Source organism: Frankliniella occidentalis, unplaced genomic scaffold, assembly GCF_000697945.3.
Source record: "Frankliniella occidentalis isolate FOCC.00 unplaced genomic scaffold, Focc_3.1 Scaffold226, whole genome shotgun sequence".
In the NCBI taxonomy this organism is placed as follows: Eukaryota; Metazoa; Arthropoda; class Insecta; order Thysanoptera; family Thripidae; genus Frankliniella; species Frankliniella occidentalis.
The window spans coordinates 92,386-111,837 of NW_026267352.1; the positions used below are offsets into that span (position 1 = coordinate 92,386).

General features: G+C 44.6%; 2 protein-coding genes across 4 annotated transcripts in view; one reads left to right on the forward strand and one right to left on the reverse strand.

The window, feature by feature from the left end:
• LOC127750652 (MKRN2 opposite strand protein-like) overlaps positions 1-9,451 on the forward strand; it is a 13,720-nt gene extending 4,269 nt beyond the window's left edge. For 2 of the 3 annotated variants that reach the window (XM_052272855.1, XM_052272854.1), the window contains exons 2-5: positions 8,078-8,237; positions 8,556-8,633; positions 8,709-8,915; positions 9,005-9,451. In XM_052272855.1, coding sequence (XP_052128815.1) covers positions 8,104-8,237; positions 8,556-8,633; positions 8,709-8,915; positions 9,005-9,260 — 675 coding nt within the window. In that variant the 5' untranslated portion in view covers positions 8,078-8,103 and the 3' untranslated portion in view covers positions 9,261-9,451. Of the gene's footprint in view, positions 1-7,653; positions 7,854-8,077; positions 8,238-8,555; positions 8,634-8,708; positions 8,916-9,004 lie in introns of those variants that run through there. The other variant, XM_052272853.1, reaches the window with a different exon arrangement.
• Positions 9,452-9,510: 59 nt separating this feature from the next.
• LOC113201968 (phosphatidylinositol 4-kinase alpha) lies at positions 9,511-19,390 on the reverse strand. The gene is made up of 32 exons (XM_052272848.1): positions 19,084-19,390; positions 18,746-18,959; positions 18,465-18,644; positions 18,185-18,371; positions 18,016-18,096; positions 17,773-17,947; positions 17,494-17,671; positions 17,198-17,407; positions 17,010-17,110; positions 16,770-16,929; positions 16,480-16,678; positions 16,195-16,375; positions 16,013-16,107; positions 15,746-15,905; positions 15,466-15,625; positions 14,224-15,390; positions 13,991-14,148; positions 13,774-13,902; positions 13,532-13,683; positions 13,120-13,346; positions 12,787-13,031; positions 12,515-12,696; positions 12,276-12,408; positions 11,978-12,157; positions 11,765-11,885; positions 11,403-11,676; positions 11,161-11,320; positions 10,913-11,038; positions 10,710-10,832; positions 10,507-10,630; positions 10,258-10,417; positions 9,511-10,167 (listed from the first exon to the last, which is right to left on the reverse strand). The coding sequence occupies exons 1-32, from the start codon at positions 19,171-19,173 to the stop codon at positions 9,942-9,944; spliced, it is 6,258 nt and encodes a 2,085-aa protein (XP_052128808.1). The 5' UTR covers positions 19,174-19,390; the 3' UTR covers positions 9,511-9,941.
• Between the last annotated feature and the right edge of the window lie 62 nt (positions 19,391-19,452).

Below are 19,452 nucleotides of genomic sequence, written 5' to 3' on the forward strand. Positions count from 1 at the left end.
TTTTTCCCCTTGCGCGCTCGAATCTGATGTTGCTTTCGGGTGCCGTTGGGACAAGGATGTCACGTTCCACGTGAACCAATCACTCTTAGCCGCGGTGGCGCGGAGTCCGTTGCTGCAGACCGCGAGACCGCCAGCACCAGCGCCCGCGGACCTGCCTACCTGCCGGTCGCGCCCCAGTCCCGCTCTGGTTTCGTTTTAACGCCCATTTTTATTTTCGCCGTTTTAACGCATATTCTTTAGCAGACGATACCCGCGACGATACCTTAAAAACCTTTTGACTAAACATAAAGAACATATAAGTAACTTTAACACTAGAACTACCGGGATTTTCGTATACCTAGATCTACCGGAGGGGTCATTTTGACCCCTAAGTGGTATTCTGCCGTTTGAGCCGTTCAAAGACTGCGGTTTTGGTTACACAACTTCTTATTTTCGATATTTTTGACCCTTGATGCAGTATTTGGACCTACGGGGGTCCCTGTGTGGGGGTAGGTAGGCAACCCGCAAAGCAGGAAATGCAATTTTTCACAAGTTTGACAGATTTTTTCGCAATTTTTCGTTTTGTTTCGGGTAAATTGCATAGGATTACAATGAGAAACAATAATTCTCAACATTTCAGCATAGCCTGTGTTTATTTTAGGCTGACCAACAACCGTAAACACCGCAAATACGGTAAGTAATTCTGAAACTTTGGTTCTGCGAATAAATCAGTATACAAATATCATGCAATAACAGTCGTAATAGACCATTTATCAACCTTTTTAACCTTTGTTCGACCATGGAACGCGTTTTCAGGACGACAGAACCGTTGCGAATGCCTCACAAGTATTATGTAAGGAAAACATGATTTTATGGTGTGCGGGTTGCCTACCTATGCTGATAGAGGTTCAAAATTGTCACACGACCAAGCGGAAGTCAATACTTACCACACAGAACAACAATAGCAAGGTTTAAGTTCAAAAACCTCTCGTTAAAACCATCAAAGCCCTCGAAAACTAATACAGGGGGTCAAAATGACCCCTTCGGTAGAGCGAGGTATATGTTATAATATCTCCTAAAGTTATTGACGCACATGCCTGATTTTTCGTGTCAAAGCGTATTTTGGTGACCCATGAAAAGTCAAAAAGTGACGGGTCGTTAGAAAAAAATTTTGATAGTTCATTTGGCAATTTAAAATCAAAAGGGGTCATTTTGACCCCTCCGGTAGTTCTAGTGTTAAGGTGTCAGCTTGCTTTTACTCTCTATAAGGACAGTGAACCAAGCGGAGACCAGAAAACAATTTATTTGGCGCTATAGGGGAATCAGTGAGTGAGTGGCTGTACGAGTGTCGCGCTTCAGGCTTCAGGCCCCTTCCCCTACAGGGCAGGGGGCAGGCCCCGTCCCTGTTCAACAGTACCAGGTGGCTGATTCACGCTGCGCACTTCTGTAATTATTATACTGTACCGCATGCACGAGTGCGGGCGGGCTCGCCTATCGCCCCTGTCCACGGCGCCTTGCGGGCCGATCGAATAGGCAACCCGCCCGCACTCGTTCATGCGGTACAGCATAACTACAGAAGTGCGCAGAGTGAATCAGCCACCTTACTAGGCCACCGACTCCGGCCGCTCTGCTCTGCCCCGCCCTTATCTCATCAACGCCGCTAGTACACCAAATTACAAAATTGGAAGTAAAAACATGCATGCATATGCCATGCACATGCAGCCATAAAGAAGTGACACCTCACCTAAATATGAGAGAAAATTAGAAAACATGCCTATTCTTAAATTTGTGTATCATCTGCTTTCAAGATAGATTCTTGATATATTTTTATGGGATCCCGCCCGACGACTTGGTGGCGCCCCGCGATCTGGCCTGCCATGGCAGCAGCCGCCGAGTGCGGCGCGCTCACGCGCTGCTTACGTCAGACCCACAACACCCCCGTGACCGCGGTGGCGTCCGATGCGCGTGGGAGTGCGCGGTGCTGCGCGGGGCGGCGCGTTGCGTGCGCCGGGACAGGACACTCCTCCCGGGCCAGCCAGGCTCCGCACTAACCCGCTGGCTCTGCGACGTTGGTCGTGTCGAGGAGGAGGGTGGAGGGAGGAGGACGTGGACCAGCCAAGACACGGCGCGCGACGCGGGGGGAGCGCACCTTAGCAGGTGAGGCGAGGAAGCGGAGAGGAGGGGAGGGGGCGTGGGAATCTCGTGCTCCTCGCTGACATGCGGCGTTATGCACAGAACTCCCGCTCCTTATACTTTCTTTTCCACGTTTTCTTTGAAAAAAAAGGCCAGGCTCGTGCAATTATGTAATCTTGTGGAGTGTGGACGTGTCAGCTGTTTAAGATGGCTCCCGCATTGTGTACTGCAACTGCACCCGATTAGGGTGCTGGCTGAAGGGGTCATCCGGAAAGTACGCCCGTCGCTTAGCGTCAGGAATCTGCCAACTTCGGCCAGAGCAGTAAGCTCCAGAGCGCCTGCTAGGTAGGCAACAGCGTGTCTGCAGTGCATGCGTGTACTGCGGGATGGCCTACCCCGAATATCGCAGGCGCCGAGCTTCCGCGTATTTTGCCGTTTGAATCTGAGACATATCGGACGTTTTAGCCGCGGGTCCATCTGACACAGCATACCCCCAGAGGGACGCTTGAAGTTTACCGCAGTAACCTCATGAAATAAAGAGATTTGTAATCTTTGATCCCGACCTTTCTAATACGAATAACTGAACAATGTGGTACGCCTAAGAACGGCTATTCTGCAAACCATTTGTAACACCAAAATGGCCGGTTCGGGTTCTAATAACAGTGTCTAGTCAGTTCGCCGCCACTTTACACGCCTTTCTCCTTCGAGTCGGCGGTACTTCGAGGTGGCGGGGCGTAGCGGGCGAGCAGTGGGACCTGCCTCACAACATCACGCGCGAGAGCGACGCGAGAGCGTGCTCCACGATCAGGCGAACCTGTCCAAATCAAAAGTTTCCCACCGCTCTGCCGCGCCCTGCGGCCGGTCACCCAGTTCGGCGTCCATCAAATTGTTGAGTGTCCAGTCCACCATCAACGCGCTCCCCCTCCCCCTAATCTTCCCCTCTGAACAGGCTGCTGATCAGAGTGGAAAGCGGTGCTGCGCGCGGACCTTGCGGAAGCACTCAGGGTTATTCACAATAAAGGAAACGATCGCGTTCTCGCCTGCCAGGCAGCCAGTGGGTTATATGCAGCGAGTAGCAGCGAGGGGAAATACAAGAGGGGTTGACACTAGCGTCGTCGCATCCTATGGGATCGTCTAGGAGGTACGTCCGTTTTCCTTTTCCCCTTCGATCTATGCGTCATGTTACGGGAGCCAGGCGCCTGCGAGACTTGGGGTAGGCCACCCAGCAGTACACGCATGCACGGCAGACAAGATGTTGCCTATCTATCAGGCGCCATGAGAGCTGCAGAAGCCGAGCTGGGCAGTTCCGTACCCTGCCTCACCGCGCCGCGACTGTTCACCCAGCGCCATTGGCTGATGCGAAATTCATTAACGGACTGAGCGAGCTGGCTGCACCGCCGGGCTGCGCCTAACGGGGCCGGCCAGTGCTGCCGCGGGCTGGAGCTACTGCGGCGGCCGCAATCGCAATCGGAGACGAATCGGAACGCGGCCCAAGCCTGCCCCCTCTAGCCCCAACAAGCAGGGCGGCGCGGTACCGCCGCGGGGTCGCAGGTGAACCACCGCCGCCGCGTTCCTGTGAGGTGGACTACTGGATGCAATGGCCATCCACATTACAGCAGCTTACGCGTTCCCGGACGAGGAGGGCCCCGCCCCGCCCCGCCCGCCCCGTCCTGGGCATGTGTTTAGACAGGCCGGGAGATGCAGCGTGCGCGCAGCGCACAGCGGACGTCCCGGCTTTATCAAACATCGCCTTAGTTTTGCTCGGCCCGAGAGAAAGTGGGACTTGCATGGGCCGGGCTGGCCTCTGGCTGGCCTCGCACTGTCCTGACGCGCCCCTCCAAGGTCGCGTACATCAGCACCCGCTGCAGCACCTCCCGGCCGCTGACAGCAGCCCCTGACGGCGACGGCGACGGCGCACAGGCCAGGAGAGGCTTCTCGACTTGTCGGACAGGACTTGCGACAGCTGCCCTCCTCCCACAGGGTGTTAGTCGAGGGCTCAGCCCGCCCGACAGGAGGACGCGGAGTTTCTTCACCGCCGTCCTGTGCCGCGTCCGAGGCCGCGTCCGTCCGCCCCTGGGGGTAAGAGTGCGGCTCTGTGCAGCTCCTCGCCTTTTGTTTTGCTCGACGTCACACGGTGCGCCCGTGACCAGCAGGCGGCACCACCCGCCCCCGCCCCACGCTGGTCACCGCCCTGGGCCACAACAACCTGCACTGCCAATCATTTGCTGTCCTGTAAATGTAACTATTATACTTTTCGATAATAATCTGCATTAGATCGAGTACATTACACGGACCGGCAACTCTTCAATGAGCTGCAGCACAGAATGGGCCGGCAGGGTGCATTTGTGGCAATTTTCGCCTACATTATCAGGCCACACTGTGTCCTGTAACTTCTCGAAACCCATTTTCGCAAAATGTCAAGGTGCAGCAGTCACGAAACTGGGGACAGAAGTACGGGCAATGTCCTTAACAAGCGTGCTCCTATTACTCCCAGGTTTTTGTAGGGGAGAGCTAGGGCTATAGACCGCTGCACTTTGACCTTTGGTAAGAATGGGCTTCCTGGAGGCTCCAGACAGACACCCTGTCTCTCTATCGTGCGTTGCTGTGGCTAATCGAACAGATCTTAGTCCGTGAAGTACAATGTCGCAGTGGCCTCCTCCTCCCTGCCGGACGCGGGCATGCCCCTGCTGCTGCTCCTGCTCGAGCGCTTTCTCCCCGAGGCCCTGGCCCTAGGCCGCCGTCGCCACGCTAGACCACCTCGTCGGGCCACGCGGCGCGGGTCGAGAGGGGGAGGACTATCCCGCGGGACGCAGCCTGCGCGCGCAGCAAGCGCAGCTGCTGGCCAATCTGCTCTGTTCGCTGGGCTGGGACATTTTCGGGACGAACGACGAACGGAACCGCTTTCGCTAACGAGGAGCCGACGACGTGGGACCTGGCCGGGCACCATTAAGGCCTGCACGCCAGCCGGCCCTTCCCCGTCACGGGCCACTTGCTCCTCTTGTTGCGGATCCACACCCCGCGCCTCGTTAATTTAATTTTGTACGTGCTGAGGAACATTGTAGGCGAGGACATGATTACGTGATTACACCTGCCTGAGGCCGCAGTACCGATGGTCCAAGGTTCTCTAATATTATTTCGCTCGTTCTCGTGGCGGGTGAATGCAGGTTTAAGTCCGGCCTGATCGTCGTTCATTATTATTTTCAGGCGCCCATCTTAGTTAACTTGGGCGATCAATTATTATCATTTCTCGATAAGTGCGGTGCTGGGGTTTGTCTGGGTTGGAGTTGAGGGTTGGGTGTATTAATAAAATCTCCCTCCAGGAGACGGGTGAGACAGAGGGGGCTGAAGGCGCGGCATGCGAATAGTTACCCGGGGTTAACCTCAGGGGAGACGACGGGCATGATGAGGGGGTGTGGAGGGAGAGGGCGGAAACCAGACAAGTGCTACACATAAAGTACACGCGGCGTGCAAACCGGGCGCCAAAGTTCGCGCACGCGACCTTCGCCTCCCTCCCTTCCACTCTCGTACTCTCGTGCACATGCAGTGCAATGCTGCCGCGAGGGAATGAGATGTCCATCACAAGACCGACCCCCCCCCCCCTTTCCTCTTTTTCCGAGGGTAAAGTATTGCTTTTCTTATATCCAGCAGACTGATTCCGAATAGAGCGCTCAAGGGGTGCTGCCCCATGAGTGCGACAAGGACGGAGCTATACGGAAGGTATAGGAGAGTGCTCTTCGGAACCAGTCGGCAGTCCCTGGGCTCTGCTCGTTCTGCTCTGTTCGAGGGGAGGAACGACACCACTGAGCGATCACCCGCGGGGCCCTGGCGGCCTTCTGGCGGCCCTCTGGCGGCCCTTTGGCGGCCCTCTGGCGGCCCTTAGCCGGGGCGCTGCGCACGCACTTCCGTATCCGAACGGGGAGCGACCGACAGTGACACTCGGAGCCACGCGCCGACGCGCCGAGCCGAGGGAGCAGTTCCAAGTCCACGCCGACGGCAGTCCTCGGGCATCACCATCCAGCTCTCTATGGCGAGGGCGGATCCAGACGCTGAATAACAAACGCAGACTTGCCCTTATCATTCTTCTCGCCCCGCCCCTTTTTGGTTTGCGGAGCGTCTCTCTAGAAACCTCAACGCTGACGTGGCCCGAGGCGCTGCAGAACTGCGATAGGCTCACAACCCTTTCGCACGCACAGGGGGGGGGGGGTGCTCTACAGACCTGATAGATCTGCGGGACTTCTCCATTGACCCTCTCCCTCAGTTTAAGGCACGTATGGTAGCATGCAATGCAATGCATCTCTCAGGATAGACGGGATATGCCACGGCGTCCTCGGGGATCTCGCAGGGAAGTCCCCGCGGTCCTCGGCCAATGCCTCCCCCCGGCGCGCTCCGCACTGCGGTGCCGGGCGGGAGGGGGGGGAGGGGGTGCTGGGCCCCGGCCTCCTGGGCTGTCCCGGGGGCCGATCGATCCAGCCCGTGATCCAGCCCCTGTCCGGGCGGCCTCCGGTGTCCTCCGGCCCGAGCCGCCGCCGCGAAGGCTATGGCCGCCGTGCCGCCGTGCATCGCCCCAAACTGTTTGTTGATGTTGACACACTTGTCCCCCCCCCCCCTCCCAGACCATGGATGAAGTATAATCTATGGTTGAGACGCGGTGGTCGCTACCAGTCGATGCTACTACACTTAGTGTGCATCATGGTGAACGGTTTTGGGTCGTACTTTTAAAACTAAATGCAATTGGACCACATGTTTTTAACCTTTTTTGTTCAACTTTTTTCCGCATTTAATTATTTCTTTAATTCATAAATATTTTTTTAAAGTTTCCCCCCTCACATTTTGGTACCGATCAGCTGTTTTGAGGGTAGTGAAGTGGCCGGGCGCGAGCAGGCGGCGAACGTGGTGGTAATAAGTTGGATAGGATGTGTTCGCTCACACAATTACAACTATATTACTGTGACTCATTCTATGGCGTGTAAGAAATTGGCTCGGGCCCGAGAGACCGTTTCACGGCTAGCGTGAGGTGTGGTGCGTTTAAGCCAGTTGAGACGGTGCAGTTGCATATACAGCAGTGCCAGAAAAGAGGACGAAGTCGTGACCAGGGGCACGGCATCGGATGCAAGTATGAATGAATGTGAACAAAAAACACTAGTCGTAGGCCAGAGGGACCGTCATCAGCTCACCTCAAAAGTCAAGAGAACGCCCACAACCCCCTCGCACCTGTGTCCACGCACTGAGCGGGCGCACAGTGCCGGTGGGCGACTCCGGCGACCGCCTCACCCCCACCCCTTCCATCCCTGTCGATCCTTGGATTCCCTGGTTGCCAGGCAACTCGTCAACAACATCACTGCCGTAAGAGAAATACATACATACATGTTACGGCATGTTTTCCTGATCATACCGACTCGTGCAGTGCATTTGTTGAAATTTAGTTAACAAAAAATTACATAATGAGCTTTTAATAAGGATCTGACGTACTCTTTTCGCTTCTTTCATTAGGTTTTTTTGAATTTACCGCCGTATGAGAAATCTAACTGCTAAAGATTGTGCTGTCTGCTGTTTGTTTTTCCTGTTGCCCTGTTGTTCTATTTTTCTATTTTTGTTGTTTGTTTCAAACACCTGTTGAGTTGAGATAATTTTCACTGGCTTATGTTTGTTTTTGGATAAAGCTCCAGTGTTTGTTAAACAATTATTTGTAAAAGTATGAGTTAATATTACTTGTTACTTATTCGCTTGGCATAACGCTTGAGGTAAATGCTGTGATACTATGGTTAACTTTCATTAAGTTCTTAAAACTGAAATTTTTATATTGTAAATGTTCCTTTTGTTGTTCAGTTTATTTTGCAAATACACAATTGTCACAGTTCAAAATACAATGGTTTTCTGTCTGCCATTGTATTTTTGAAAAAAATAATTTCTGACAGCCTTATAGTTGGCCTGACCCGTATAATATGTGCATCTTTCAATTTTTCAGGTTTGGGAGGAGTTTGGTAAAAAAAAATGGACACTGATCCAGGCATTCTGTGCTTTCAACACTGTGGACCTGTCAATATATTTTGTTTTGAACTACCTCTTCAATGTCCAGTGTGTGGAGCTCCTCTTGCCACTGTCAATTTCCGATTGCTCCCTTTTCGGTAAATAAAAATATGCTAGTTGTTAAAATAGGCTAGTTGTTAAAATAGGCTAGTTGTTAAAATAGGCTAGTTTTTATGACAAAAGTGAGAAGTGAAAACACCAGAGACCCTTTAGAAAGTCAAACACTTTTTTTGGTACCTATTTTCATGCTATGCAAGCAATCTTTGCCTTTTACTTCACCAAAACAAATAGTGATTCTAGGGGTTTCTTGTTCTTCCATTGCTCTGTTGCTAATTAAATTCCGATCAAACATTTATTCTGATATCCCAATTCTTCCTTAAATTAGTCTTAAATTTCTTTAAAATCTTTTTTTGCAGTGTTCCTTATCCTTTTGTACGAGCAACACAGCACCCATGCTCTATTGTCATAAAGCCCACAACAGGGGACTTTCTCAAGTAAGTTGAAATCTTAATCACCGAAGTCTTAGTTGCCTGTTATCTCGTGGTACTAATCACTTTTATAATTTCCAGTGACTATTTCAATTCAAAAGATCTGCACATAGGTGTAACTGATTCCAAAGGGATGGTTGTGGAGTTTGACCGTGGTGGTCTTCAGTGTGCAGATGCTCAACTTTGGAAACAATGTTTAGTCTTGGACGGAGCAGCAGGCCCATGGAGTGATCACTGGGATGGTACTTTATCAAATGTAGCACAACAAGATTGTTGGACATCTGAGAGGTGCGATAGAGGATTTTATGTTTGAGGGTATTACATATGTGATGTGGCTTTGTTTTCTATCTATTAACATTTGCTTCCTTTTTATCTAGGTACAATGAAGCTGATTTCAACTGTTACACATTTGTATTGTCATTTTTGCGCAGCCTTAGATATGGCCGCCTCAGTGAAGCGGCTGACAACCGCACTGAGTTCTGTGAAAAATTCATTATTCCACGTACAACAGCAGCTGGAAAGTACATTTCCCTGTTCAGAAAGTTAAGACAAAGTCAAAACCAATGTTATGTTTATAAAATGCAGCAATCCACTTTGGGAGCAGGCTCTCCTGTTGCTATCACTGCCAGATGACTGCACTTCTCTAAATGTTATTATAATTTCATTATTTTAAATGCATAGCATACTTTTTCTTAGATATACTAGATGTTGTTTTGGAACTGTATTTTAAGCTCTTACCACTTTTGAAATTGTTTGAATTACTTGGATGTTCCTAGAAAATATTTTTATGAAATGTGTAAATATAAGTAAAGTGCAAAACGAAAGGGTATCATTGTTCCCTTACCTGACCAATCTTGCAGATACAAGTTGTTGAGAGAGTAGGTTTAAAACTTTTTATCACATTTTATTTTTTTTAATACATTTTCATTTCAAATAATGTAAAGGGAAAACAACAATGTCAGGTACAACTAAAAAGGGCAGATGAAATATTTCTGATCCTTCCCCACCACAACCAAAATAACAAATGCTCTTAAGCAGTCCTACAATTACCTACATCTTCTAAATTTGCATGAGCAAAATACTATTGAATGAGTTAACTTTGATTTGTAAAATGCTATGGCTTATTAAATTCTTTGGCAATTTACAATATGCCAACATTATGTTGAATATTACACACTAGGGAAGCATAATCAACAATAATCAATTTTGTTTGTAGAAACAGTGATTGTAAAATGATTACAGACCATGAAAATCTCTTACATGCTCTAAAGAAGTGACATGTTTTTAACAAATGCACACACTACTGGAACAGAGTTAATATGGAATTTGGTTTTGATAGTACTGAATCATATCATAAGTACGAGTTCTAAAATTAAGGAATGAATTTTTGATGACAGAGAGCATGTATGCAGCAGCCTCTTTGTCTGTTGCTTGATGAGCAAATCTACCCCTTAAAAGCTTCAGAGTCTGTCCGCGGAAACAAGGAAGGCCTGTCTCTGACATGAGGCAGACTAAAGATATTATTGCTTCTTGATATGGCCTATAAAGTTAAAAAGAAAATTAAATTATCTAAAGAAAATTACAAAAATACAAATTTGCACATTGAAGAAATGTATGAGTGAAGATTCACCTGACTGCAAGGTATGCCTGAACACAGAGTTCCATAAACCATCTGAAGGGAGCAGCTTCCATTTTGCCACCCATCACCATAACCATTTCATCTGTTAGCTTTATGTCAGGCTCAAATCCAATATTTCCTCCAGGAGAGCTTTCAAACATGAAGCCAAAGTCTGAAAATAACAGGAAATTTTGATGCTTGTTAAACTAAATAAATAATTTCATATGTAAATGACTAGTGCGATGATAACTGGAGCCTCACCAATATGAATTATATGACCGTCTGTGTCAAGCATAATGTTTCCATTGTGCCTATCTTTTATTTGAAGTAAGAAACCTATAACACTGTAAGCTGCCATTGACTTGATAAAATTGCGACGAGCATTCTAAAATTTTAAAATGAAGGCATTACTAAAATCGGAAAACATACTAAATGGTATAAAACAGAGAGATAGATGAACTCACCAAAAATTCGCTTGTGTTTTCATCCCCATATTTCTTAATAAAATACTCATACATTCCAAAATCTGTTTGGCGGCCTAACTGATCCCTAGATTTGGCATTTGGCACACATTCAATTACGCCACACTGCAGAGGAAGAAAACCAGTTCTAAATGATTGCAGTACAAAAGTACTGTTAACTGTAATAAAACATAATGGAAACTTACGCCCGGGGCAGTAGCAACAACTCGATACGGGAACAAATAAAGATCCAATCCAACTTGTTGGAACACATTTTTGAATATTCCAATAACCTGTAGAGCCAACATATCCTGTCGTACATCATCACCAACCTGTAAGAGGAATAGAACACTTTATTCTAGTCCAGGTGCACTTTTCTCTCAGGAGTCGCATGAGTACAAATAAACTTTTCTCCATTTAGACGGTGCAAAGTAGAGAAATAAAGAGGACATACCTTGAAGATTGCAGCCTGCCACATTTCTACACCAGTCCCAACATTCAATTCTTTGCTACCTTCATCCTCTTTCTCAGATACAGCCATGGCAAGGGACTCCAATTGTTTAATTCCACATCGTCGCACTCTGAATCTTGCTAGATAAGGAGCCTTAGCAGCACTGTGAAGAAAGAAAGTTTAAATTAGATAAGAAATGTAACTTAACAATCAATTTACAAACAACATTGCTGAAATACATTTACCTTTGCATAGGCGTGCCACTTTTATAATCAATATCAAGAACCATTGCTTCAGGATTAGAGGGAAGATAGCAACCAGCTTGGACTTTTATTTTTTCTAAGGCTTCAAGGCATGCACGTTTTCTTTCTGCTCCCTTTGGATAGGGCCGAATTTGGCCAGAGATATCAGTTATTTTTGAGAAGAAATCAAACTCCCTTTCATAAAATTGTTTTGCGGGTCCAGACAGTGTTTCAACAATGCTATTAATGATTCCTTCCAATGTATCAAACAGTATAGCTGAGGAATTTACAAAGAAATATTTAAACAGCATTATTCCAAATTTAAAAATAACAACAGAATTACACTAGAGTGGGTAACTACATACGATCTTTACACTGCATTTCCTCATCAGTGTACATGTTTGTGAGCATATTCCAGATAAGTTGATGACCAACAACTTGGGACTTCTTTGCAATATACTTTATGAACTCAATAACATATCCCATCTATAAAAGTTTAAGCACACAGTTATTAGTAATGAAAAGAAAAGGGGTTGATGTTGCTTTTAAATTTGAAAACTAAAGATAGATGTACCCACCGTATCATGCCTTACTGCTTGAACTAGTTGAGGAATGTAAAACAAGACAGCATCAGGTGGATAACTCTTCAGAACCCTAACAGCATACTGAGCTGTAATAGGATGAGGTGGATATTGTCTGGAGAAGTATGCTAAAGCTTGCACAGGGGTCACTCTAGCCCATGACAACATGTAAACAAGCTGGAAAAGAGAGACAGTGGAATACAAAATCCATGCAAAAAATTAACAATAAAACTGATAAAAGACTGTTGATTTTCTACAATCTATTGTTGAACTGGAATTAGACAATATTACTCACCTCTGGTATGTCATTCAATAAGTTATCAGATGTGACAAGGTATTGAATGGAATGAGGAACTTTTGAGACAACAATAGGATTAAGGCGAATATGACGGGAAACCTCATCAATTATGCTTTCAGTGTTTTTCAGTCTATGGAGAAAGACATATGATAAGGAGAATGGTAACATGTAAAATATGAGAAAGCCTCCAGTAAGTAACTGATAGCTAAGAGCAAGGAAACATGAGACGTTTTTACCTCACAGGTAAGAAAACTGCAAGCTCGGGACTTATATCCCAAGCAAGGCGAGCATTATCCCTCCAAGTCCTATCAGCCACTGTTTTTGCACGGCGTGCAGCAATATTATCCTCTCCAGGGATTTGGAGTTCAGGGCGACTGCTTGGATTATGCCAGATTAAAAGGAATTCAATTTCCACAGCCTAAGAGAGTTGAAATAAAAAGTATAGTATGCATTTTCCATGACCAGACTAAATATTAAATAATGTAAAGGTATCAGAGGAAGTAACTACCAGTAGTTCAAGAATAAGATTTCTTTTCTTTGTATATTCTTTAACATATACATCTGCGTTTACTGGCCGTTTAGACCTGGCTGTTGAGGATCGTTTGCTCAAAGTGTTCTGGGATGATGAGAGGGGAACAGTGTTAATCCAACCTCGAGATGGTGTAGGTCCTAATTCACCAACAAATCCTCCACTTGAAGTTCGCATTTCTACAGTCTGGCGTAAGGACTGATGAGGTCCATACAAATCCAAGTCTGAAATAAAAGAGTTCTCCTCATATAATAAAGGTTCATGACAACAAAATGCATATGGGTCATAATCATAGCAATTTTAAGTCAATACCTCCAACAACACTTGACTTCCAATACTTTTTATCAGAACGCATATTTTCCCAAAAACGGATGAGAACCAAAATATCTTCTCGAAGATCAGGGCCATTTTGAGGGCAACGAGGTAAGCAACAAAAGTAATCTAAGCAGCAGCAGTAAATACGTTCTCTGAGAACATTTTTGCTCAGTGATTTGGGAAGAATGTCACCCTGAAGCAGAGATAGTCCACACAGAAGTAATCTAAAACAAAGGGTAGAAAAATGGGAATTTAAAAGAAAATTTAAAAAATATTATACGTATTAGATTATGATCACACTACACACAATTCCTCGCCCCCATATTTTAGCAATTTTTGGCCTTAAACTAATACATCTTTTGGCACATCTTTCCCTGAAATCATACAGAATCTAATCTAATAAACCAACCTGAAACGAACTCCCACAGCTGCTACATGCCTATTTATGTGGTTTTCATGATTACCAACAGTCATTGGCAAGGATCGATGCAGTAATGAGGCCAACATTTCGACCTTCTCTTGACTGTTGTATTTTGCTGTTTCAACAAGTTCTGATAGAAACTGTAAAAATGAATTTCAAAGACAGTCAGATGTAAAATCCATGGAGAATCTGGAACACAACTATACCCAATCAAAGACGAGAAAACACACCTGCACCCAAATATTATGAGGCTTCACAAAAGGTGGTTTAGGCCCCAGATTGGAACCTTCATGAGCCGCTAAAGGGCTCACCTCTTCCTCCTCGACTGAAAATAGTCCAAGTTTCTTGTCAATAGTGCACTGAAAAACATGAAAAGCAATTGAACCTAGTTTCTCCAAATGAATGTAGTTCATAATTAATTTGGAAACAAAAGTGACAATAATTTACCTGCCATGCAGCTAACATTTCTTGTAAAAAACGTAATTCCAAATCTGGTCTAGATGTTAACAGCCACCGCCAGCATTCCACAGCAGTGGTCATTGTAACATCAGTAAAGAGGCCAACTTGAGACCAGGCCACAACATGCAATAACTTTCGACACAAACCTGTATAGAACCCCAACAGTTATCACAATTTGGGAGAATCAATACAGTACTATGAACTTAAGGAAATATATTTACCAGGAGTTGAAACCAACATAGCTGTTGTTCTCCACAGTGCACTACGATGATCTTGACTGTTTTGGCTGCGGCATGATTTCCACACATTTTCTATGAGATCTTCAATTAAAGCATTGCGATCAACATGAGGACCAGCAGTCATAAGGCCAGCTACCTCGCCTGCATATCTACTGCGTAGTGATAATGAAGACATAACTCGAGCCGAATCAGCTGTTACACACCGCGGACGTTTGTTCAAGGTACCTGAACCAAGAGGAGCTGACTGAATGTTGAGCCCTGTATATTTTAGAACACTCTCGGCAGCAAGAGCTAATCCTGAATGATGCCACATTCCTGATGAGGGAACTTGATTAAGGTAATCCTGCAGGTGACTTCGCGTCTGTTGTGGAGCCCACTTCATAGCAACTTCTGCTATTCCTTGACATCTTTCAGCAAAGTCTTTTACAATCTGTTCACGGGCTTCTAGGGTCTCCATAAGGGGAAGAGAGTAGGGTGTTCCAGGTACTGACAGAGTGGGAGTCTCTTCGTTAGGATCAAGCTCCAGAGAGTAACTCAGCACTTGCAGAATATCCAACATACTCCAGAGAACTCTGCAGTTCCAAAGCAAATGAGGAAACTTGTCTACCAAACCAGACAAATGTTTATCAGCAACACGTCGAATTTGTTTATGAACATGATTAAAATTAATGAGAAGAAACTGTGCATGATTTTCAAGTTCTCTTTCACGGTTCTCATCTTTTGGCTTATTTGACATAACTTCTAGAAAAGAGGAGAATACTCTGTCACCAACACTGCAAATACATTGCCAGATTCCTGATTTATCTTTCTGAAGACCAGCATCACTCAAATATTCATAGATAGGCTGAAGGCTTGGTTCATTTGATGTCTGCACTCGCATTGTTTCCAGCCAATATACTGACAGTAAGTATGTGCTCTGTGCAAAAGTCAGCTTATTCACATAAGCAGTAACTTCAGTGGGGTGCTCTAACAAAGACAAAATGTTTGACTTTAATTCCTGGAGCTCAGTGGGAGAAACACTATCATTTCGTACTGCTGAGGTGTATTGCAGCTCCCGCATGTCTGATCTGCTCGAGGACTGAGACACCAAGTATGGAGATTTCACTGCAATCTCTTTCACCCCGTCGTACCACTCGGGAGGCCAGAGTCCTGAAGGAGAGGGACAATATTAGTGCAACACGCAACAAACTGCTGGAAAATCTTAAGACGAGCATTGTCAAGTACCTGAGTCCACTGCAGTAAAGCCCATTACAACACAGTACAGCCAAAAATCTCTGAAAAGTTTGTGAAGGCGTGCTTTTGGCTGGCGAATGGGAGGGAGGCGACGAACTAACACAGCAATGACAGGAATCAGCACACCAAGATTTCCCGCACTGGCTGATGCCTGCAAACAGTAAAAAGAGATAAGAAAAGTTTTTAAAAACAACAACTACCTTGAATGAAACATCAAATTTTAACACTGTACATGCAAATCCCCCATTGGTATGAAATCTATTGAATATACCTTAAGAGCAGCAGGAGCTTTCTCACTGGCACGTTTGCCTTCCAGTCCCAGCTGTACAAACAGTTCCAAAAGCTTTACAAGGAGCTCATTCATGTTGGCCTCTCCTTGAAGATTAGCTGCAATATTTGCTAATGCATTTACGACAGCACCAGATACATGCCTGAACAGAGATTCATCTTTAGGACACATAAAGTATGTAAACAGTGAAATTAATTTGGTCATGGAGGAGTATTCTATAAACTATGAAAAAAAAGAAAAAGATTGTACCTGTACTGGTTGTTTTTGCCATCCATATAAGCTGCTGAGCTGGCTTCAACGGTGATCTCTTTAAACATTGGCAATATCTTTTCATAAACTTGAGGCTAGGAAAAAAAAAATAGCCAATGGAAAACTAATGGTAAATATTTCCTTTTATATTCTTCTAATGCGTAAATACACAATGGACTTACTTTGGATATGCTCATACAGCCAAGCTGATCAACAATAAGAATATCTAAGGGAGATGGTACACGGCAGAACCTCTCTTGAAAAAACTGGAGAATTGTATCGGTTGTTTTTGGAGTGTCTTTTAGAGCTACCGCAACATGTCCCAGCATTATGACAATATTTGTTGAGATCAAAGAGGACTCGCTGAAAGAAAACAACTACATTGAAAAAGCAGTATGGTATGTACCTCCTACATGTGGACAACAGGATGTTATGCAAATAAATAATTAATTATATACTTCCTGCACCTCTCAGAATTCTCAGCTGTAAAAAGTCTGTTTGACAGAGAAGCAACCAAGGCACGAACAGTGTCTGCATCATTCACATGAGATGCTTCAAGTGCAATACATAGATTTTCTATAGCTGCATCTCTTAGTTTTTCAAATGCTGCTTGAGTAGAGCTCACAGTACGTGCATCACCAATACCATCCAATTCTTTTCCTTGAACTAAATTTAAAGGGAAAAAAATGTTTGACAATTATACACTAATAATAAAAAGAAGTTAAACTAGTTATTTTGTGATAACCAAACTACCTACTCATAACTTTGTAAGGTTGATTTTTACGGGCCACAGTATTTCCAGCTGATTGTTGATACAGCTTTGTAATAATAGGAGATGGCTTCACCAAAAAGTCACGCAATGCCATAATTGATGTACTGGCAATATTAGGAAATTTCTGGGCTAATTTACCAAGTCCCTGGAGACCATAAAAATAGTTAAGAACAAGATAAAATAAATAAATAAATAAAAATAATTAATTTTTAAGTAGTTTCTTACCTCCAAACAAACCATAAGTAAAGGCATATGAGCTAAAACCAATTTATGCCCATGATTAGAATTTATTTTCTCTGTTAGGCGACCACACAAACTATCTGCTCCTGCAGAATAGAAAGATAGATAGATAGATATTATAATAACGTTTTTACAACTTAACAGAGCAGGAAATGAGACAACTAGCTACTTACCAGTTTCATCACCAATTGCCCAGACTAACAGATCAACACAAGCTGAATTCGCCATTACATTCACTTTAAATTTGTTAACAGTTGAAAAATTGGTTTCGCGATCCTCTCTCTCACTAGCATCATGATTGCGACCCTGCAGTTCTGTCTGACCAGACAAGAACAAACCTTTCACAAACTCTTGAACATCTCTTGTAAATGGGGATGGTAAATCTACTTTGGAAAGAAAAGGGATTAGAGCAATAGTTTTTTGTCTGGAAACAATATAATAAAACTATTATATTATCTCAAGTGGACACCTTTCTGGTGCTGTAGAAGTTCGCGAAGTAATGTGACCATGACCAAATTTAGAGTTTCGCTAAAAGATCTGTAGGGAAATATATGAAGCAAGCCACATTCATACATCCCTGCAGCTTCAGAATCAAGATATGACAACATTTCCTTTGTCAACAACTTTTTAGCAAGCTGCAATATTGTCTGTTTGAAAATAAATGGTTTAAGATTAGATTCAACTCAATTGAATATATAATACTTTCCTTTGAACAAAATAAATAAAGCAAAAAAATATTCGTTCATACTTTCAAATGATCAAGTGAAAACTGAAGCTGGGCTCTCTTCTCTGGTGATTCTGAGAACCTCATGTTGGGAAATTGGTTAAAGCTTGAACCAAATTTGCAAAAGAAGAAGGTAGTTGGATCATAAGGAACAGATTGCTGACTTTGCACGGATGCTCGTTTCACACCTGCAGTTGAGCTGGTAAATAATAATAAATATTAAAACCCAACAATCTCTAATGTCCTGCTGGTAACTAAAATACCTACCTGATTTCTGAAGAATCCATGTTGAGCGCATCAACAGCATGTGGGTTGAAACTTCCAGAAAGTGACCGAGGAATAATGGACCTTTTAAAAAATATTCAACAGTACATGTTCTTTATGAGAATAGAAATGGGGTGTTGATAATATAAAGTACATTTAAAAGAAATGGTACCTGAAGTTAGAGAAACTCCTTTTCTTATCTGCTTTACAACTCTCTGAATTAGACATATTGCTAGTGTTTGTAGGTGGAGTGGGACGAGGGAAGAGGCGACATAAGAGAGGTGGATCATTTGTGCAAAACCTTCCCATTGACCTTGCAAGACCAATAAGTGCGGGTACTGTTGACTGACAGAGAATAACTGAAACAAAACAAAGGTCACATAAATTCTCTTCTCAGTGAAAGAAAAATCATCCACTTGCTGAATGACAATTTAAACAGAATGTTTACTAACATTTGGAGCTGCTGACTGATGAATCACTCTTTCCTTTCCATGTGATGCACTGGTTTACCAGTGCATGAAGAAGTTGAACCTGGGCAGCAATTATTTTACCGCGGGAACTCTCACATTTTGTAGCCACATCAGTTAGGAGTGTGTTCAAGCAAAAACTAAATCGTTCAGACACTGGGACTCCTAAGTAACACATTATGAATGAATAATTGGTGCATGAACGCATTTTACATTAATAAAATTTCAACATATTTCTTTAAATTCAAAGCTTGAGAAGTACTCACTCTCATTGTGGCAGGTGCGAACTTCATCAGGCCATTCAGCTTTTGGCAAACCACCAAGGAGGCGGAGAAGGTATGGTAAAATCCGTTCCTGATGATAGAGCTTTGATTCGAGGAGATAGATGCCCAGAGCTATAACAGCTTCTTGAGCCCTCTGATCCATTCGGAAGACACCTCGCTCGTCTTCTTGGGGGCACAATTGATACAAAATGTTGACCTGCACAAGTGTCAAAGAAGCAACAGACATCTGGGGTTAGGAGTGGTTCACTAGTTTTAAGGGATGTGTGTTAACACGACGACGAAAGTTCGACATAATCAACTTATTTTTATTTTAAGAATACCTTTTGCCATGGTGCTTTGTTTACTGCTGCTAAACAACGGGCCAAGTGTTGAACTGTTTTTCTGAAAAACAGCTTCTCATCCACAGTCATCTTGGGGTGTGTTAAGCGCGAATTAAGTGTAAACGCTGAGGAGAAAATGTAATTGCTATCAATAACCCATCAATAAAATTATGTTACTTTCGAATGGGCATGACAGGATATGTAAATCAGAGAATTCGTATTCAATCATGTTAAAGCTTTCTGTGATTATCGACTGACACCCATGCTAGCAGACGTCACCTTCCCCCTCCACCCCTCCTCCACCCCTCCCGAGCGTTCGACACAAGGCAGATACCATCGCGACTACGGTGGCGGGCATTTCAAATGGTA

Excerpts from the sequence above, each read along its gene's own strand:
- LOC113201968 (XM_052272848.1), bottom strand. The coding sequence starts at position 19,173 with ATGACTGTGGATGAGAAGCTGTTTTTCAGAAAAACAGTTCAACACTTG. Across the intron at positions 13,032-13,119 it reads GAAGTCAAGTGTTGTTGGAG|ACTTGGATTTGTATGGACCT; the intron begins GTATTGACTTAA and ends CTTTTATTTCAG. Across the intron at positions 10,418-10,506 it reads CGGTCATATAATTCATATTG|ACTTTGGCTTCATGTTTGAA; the intron begins GTGAGGCTCCAG and ends TGTTATTTTCAG.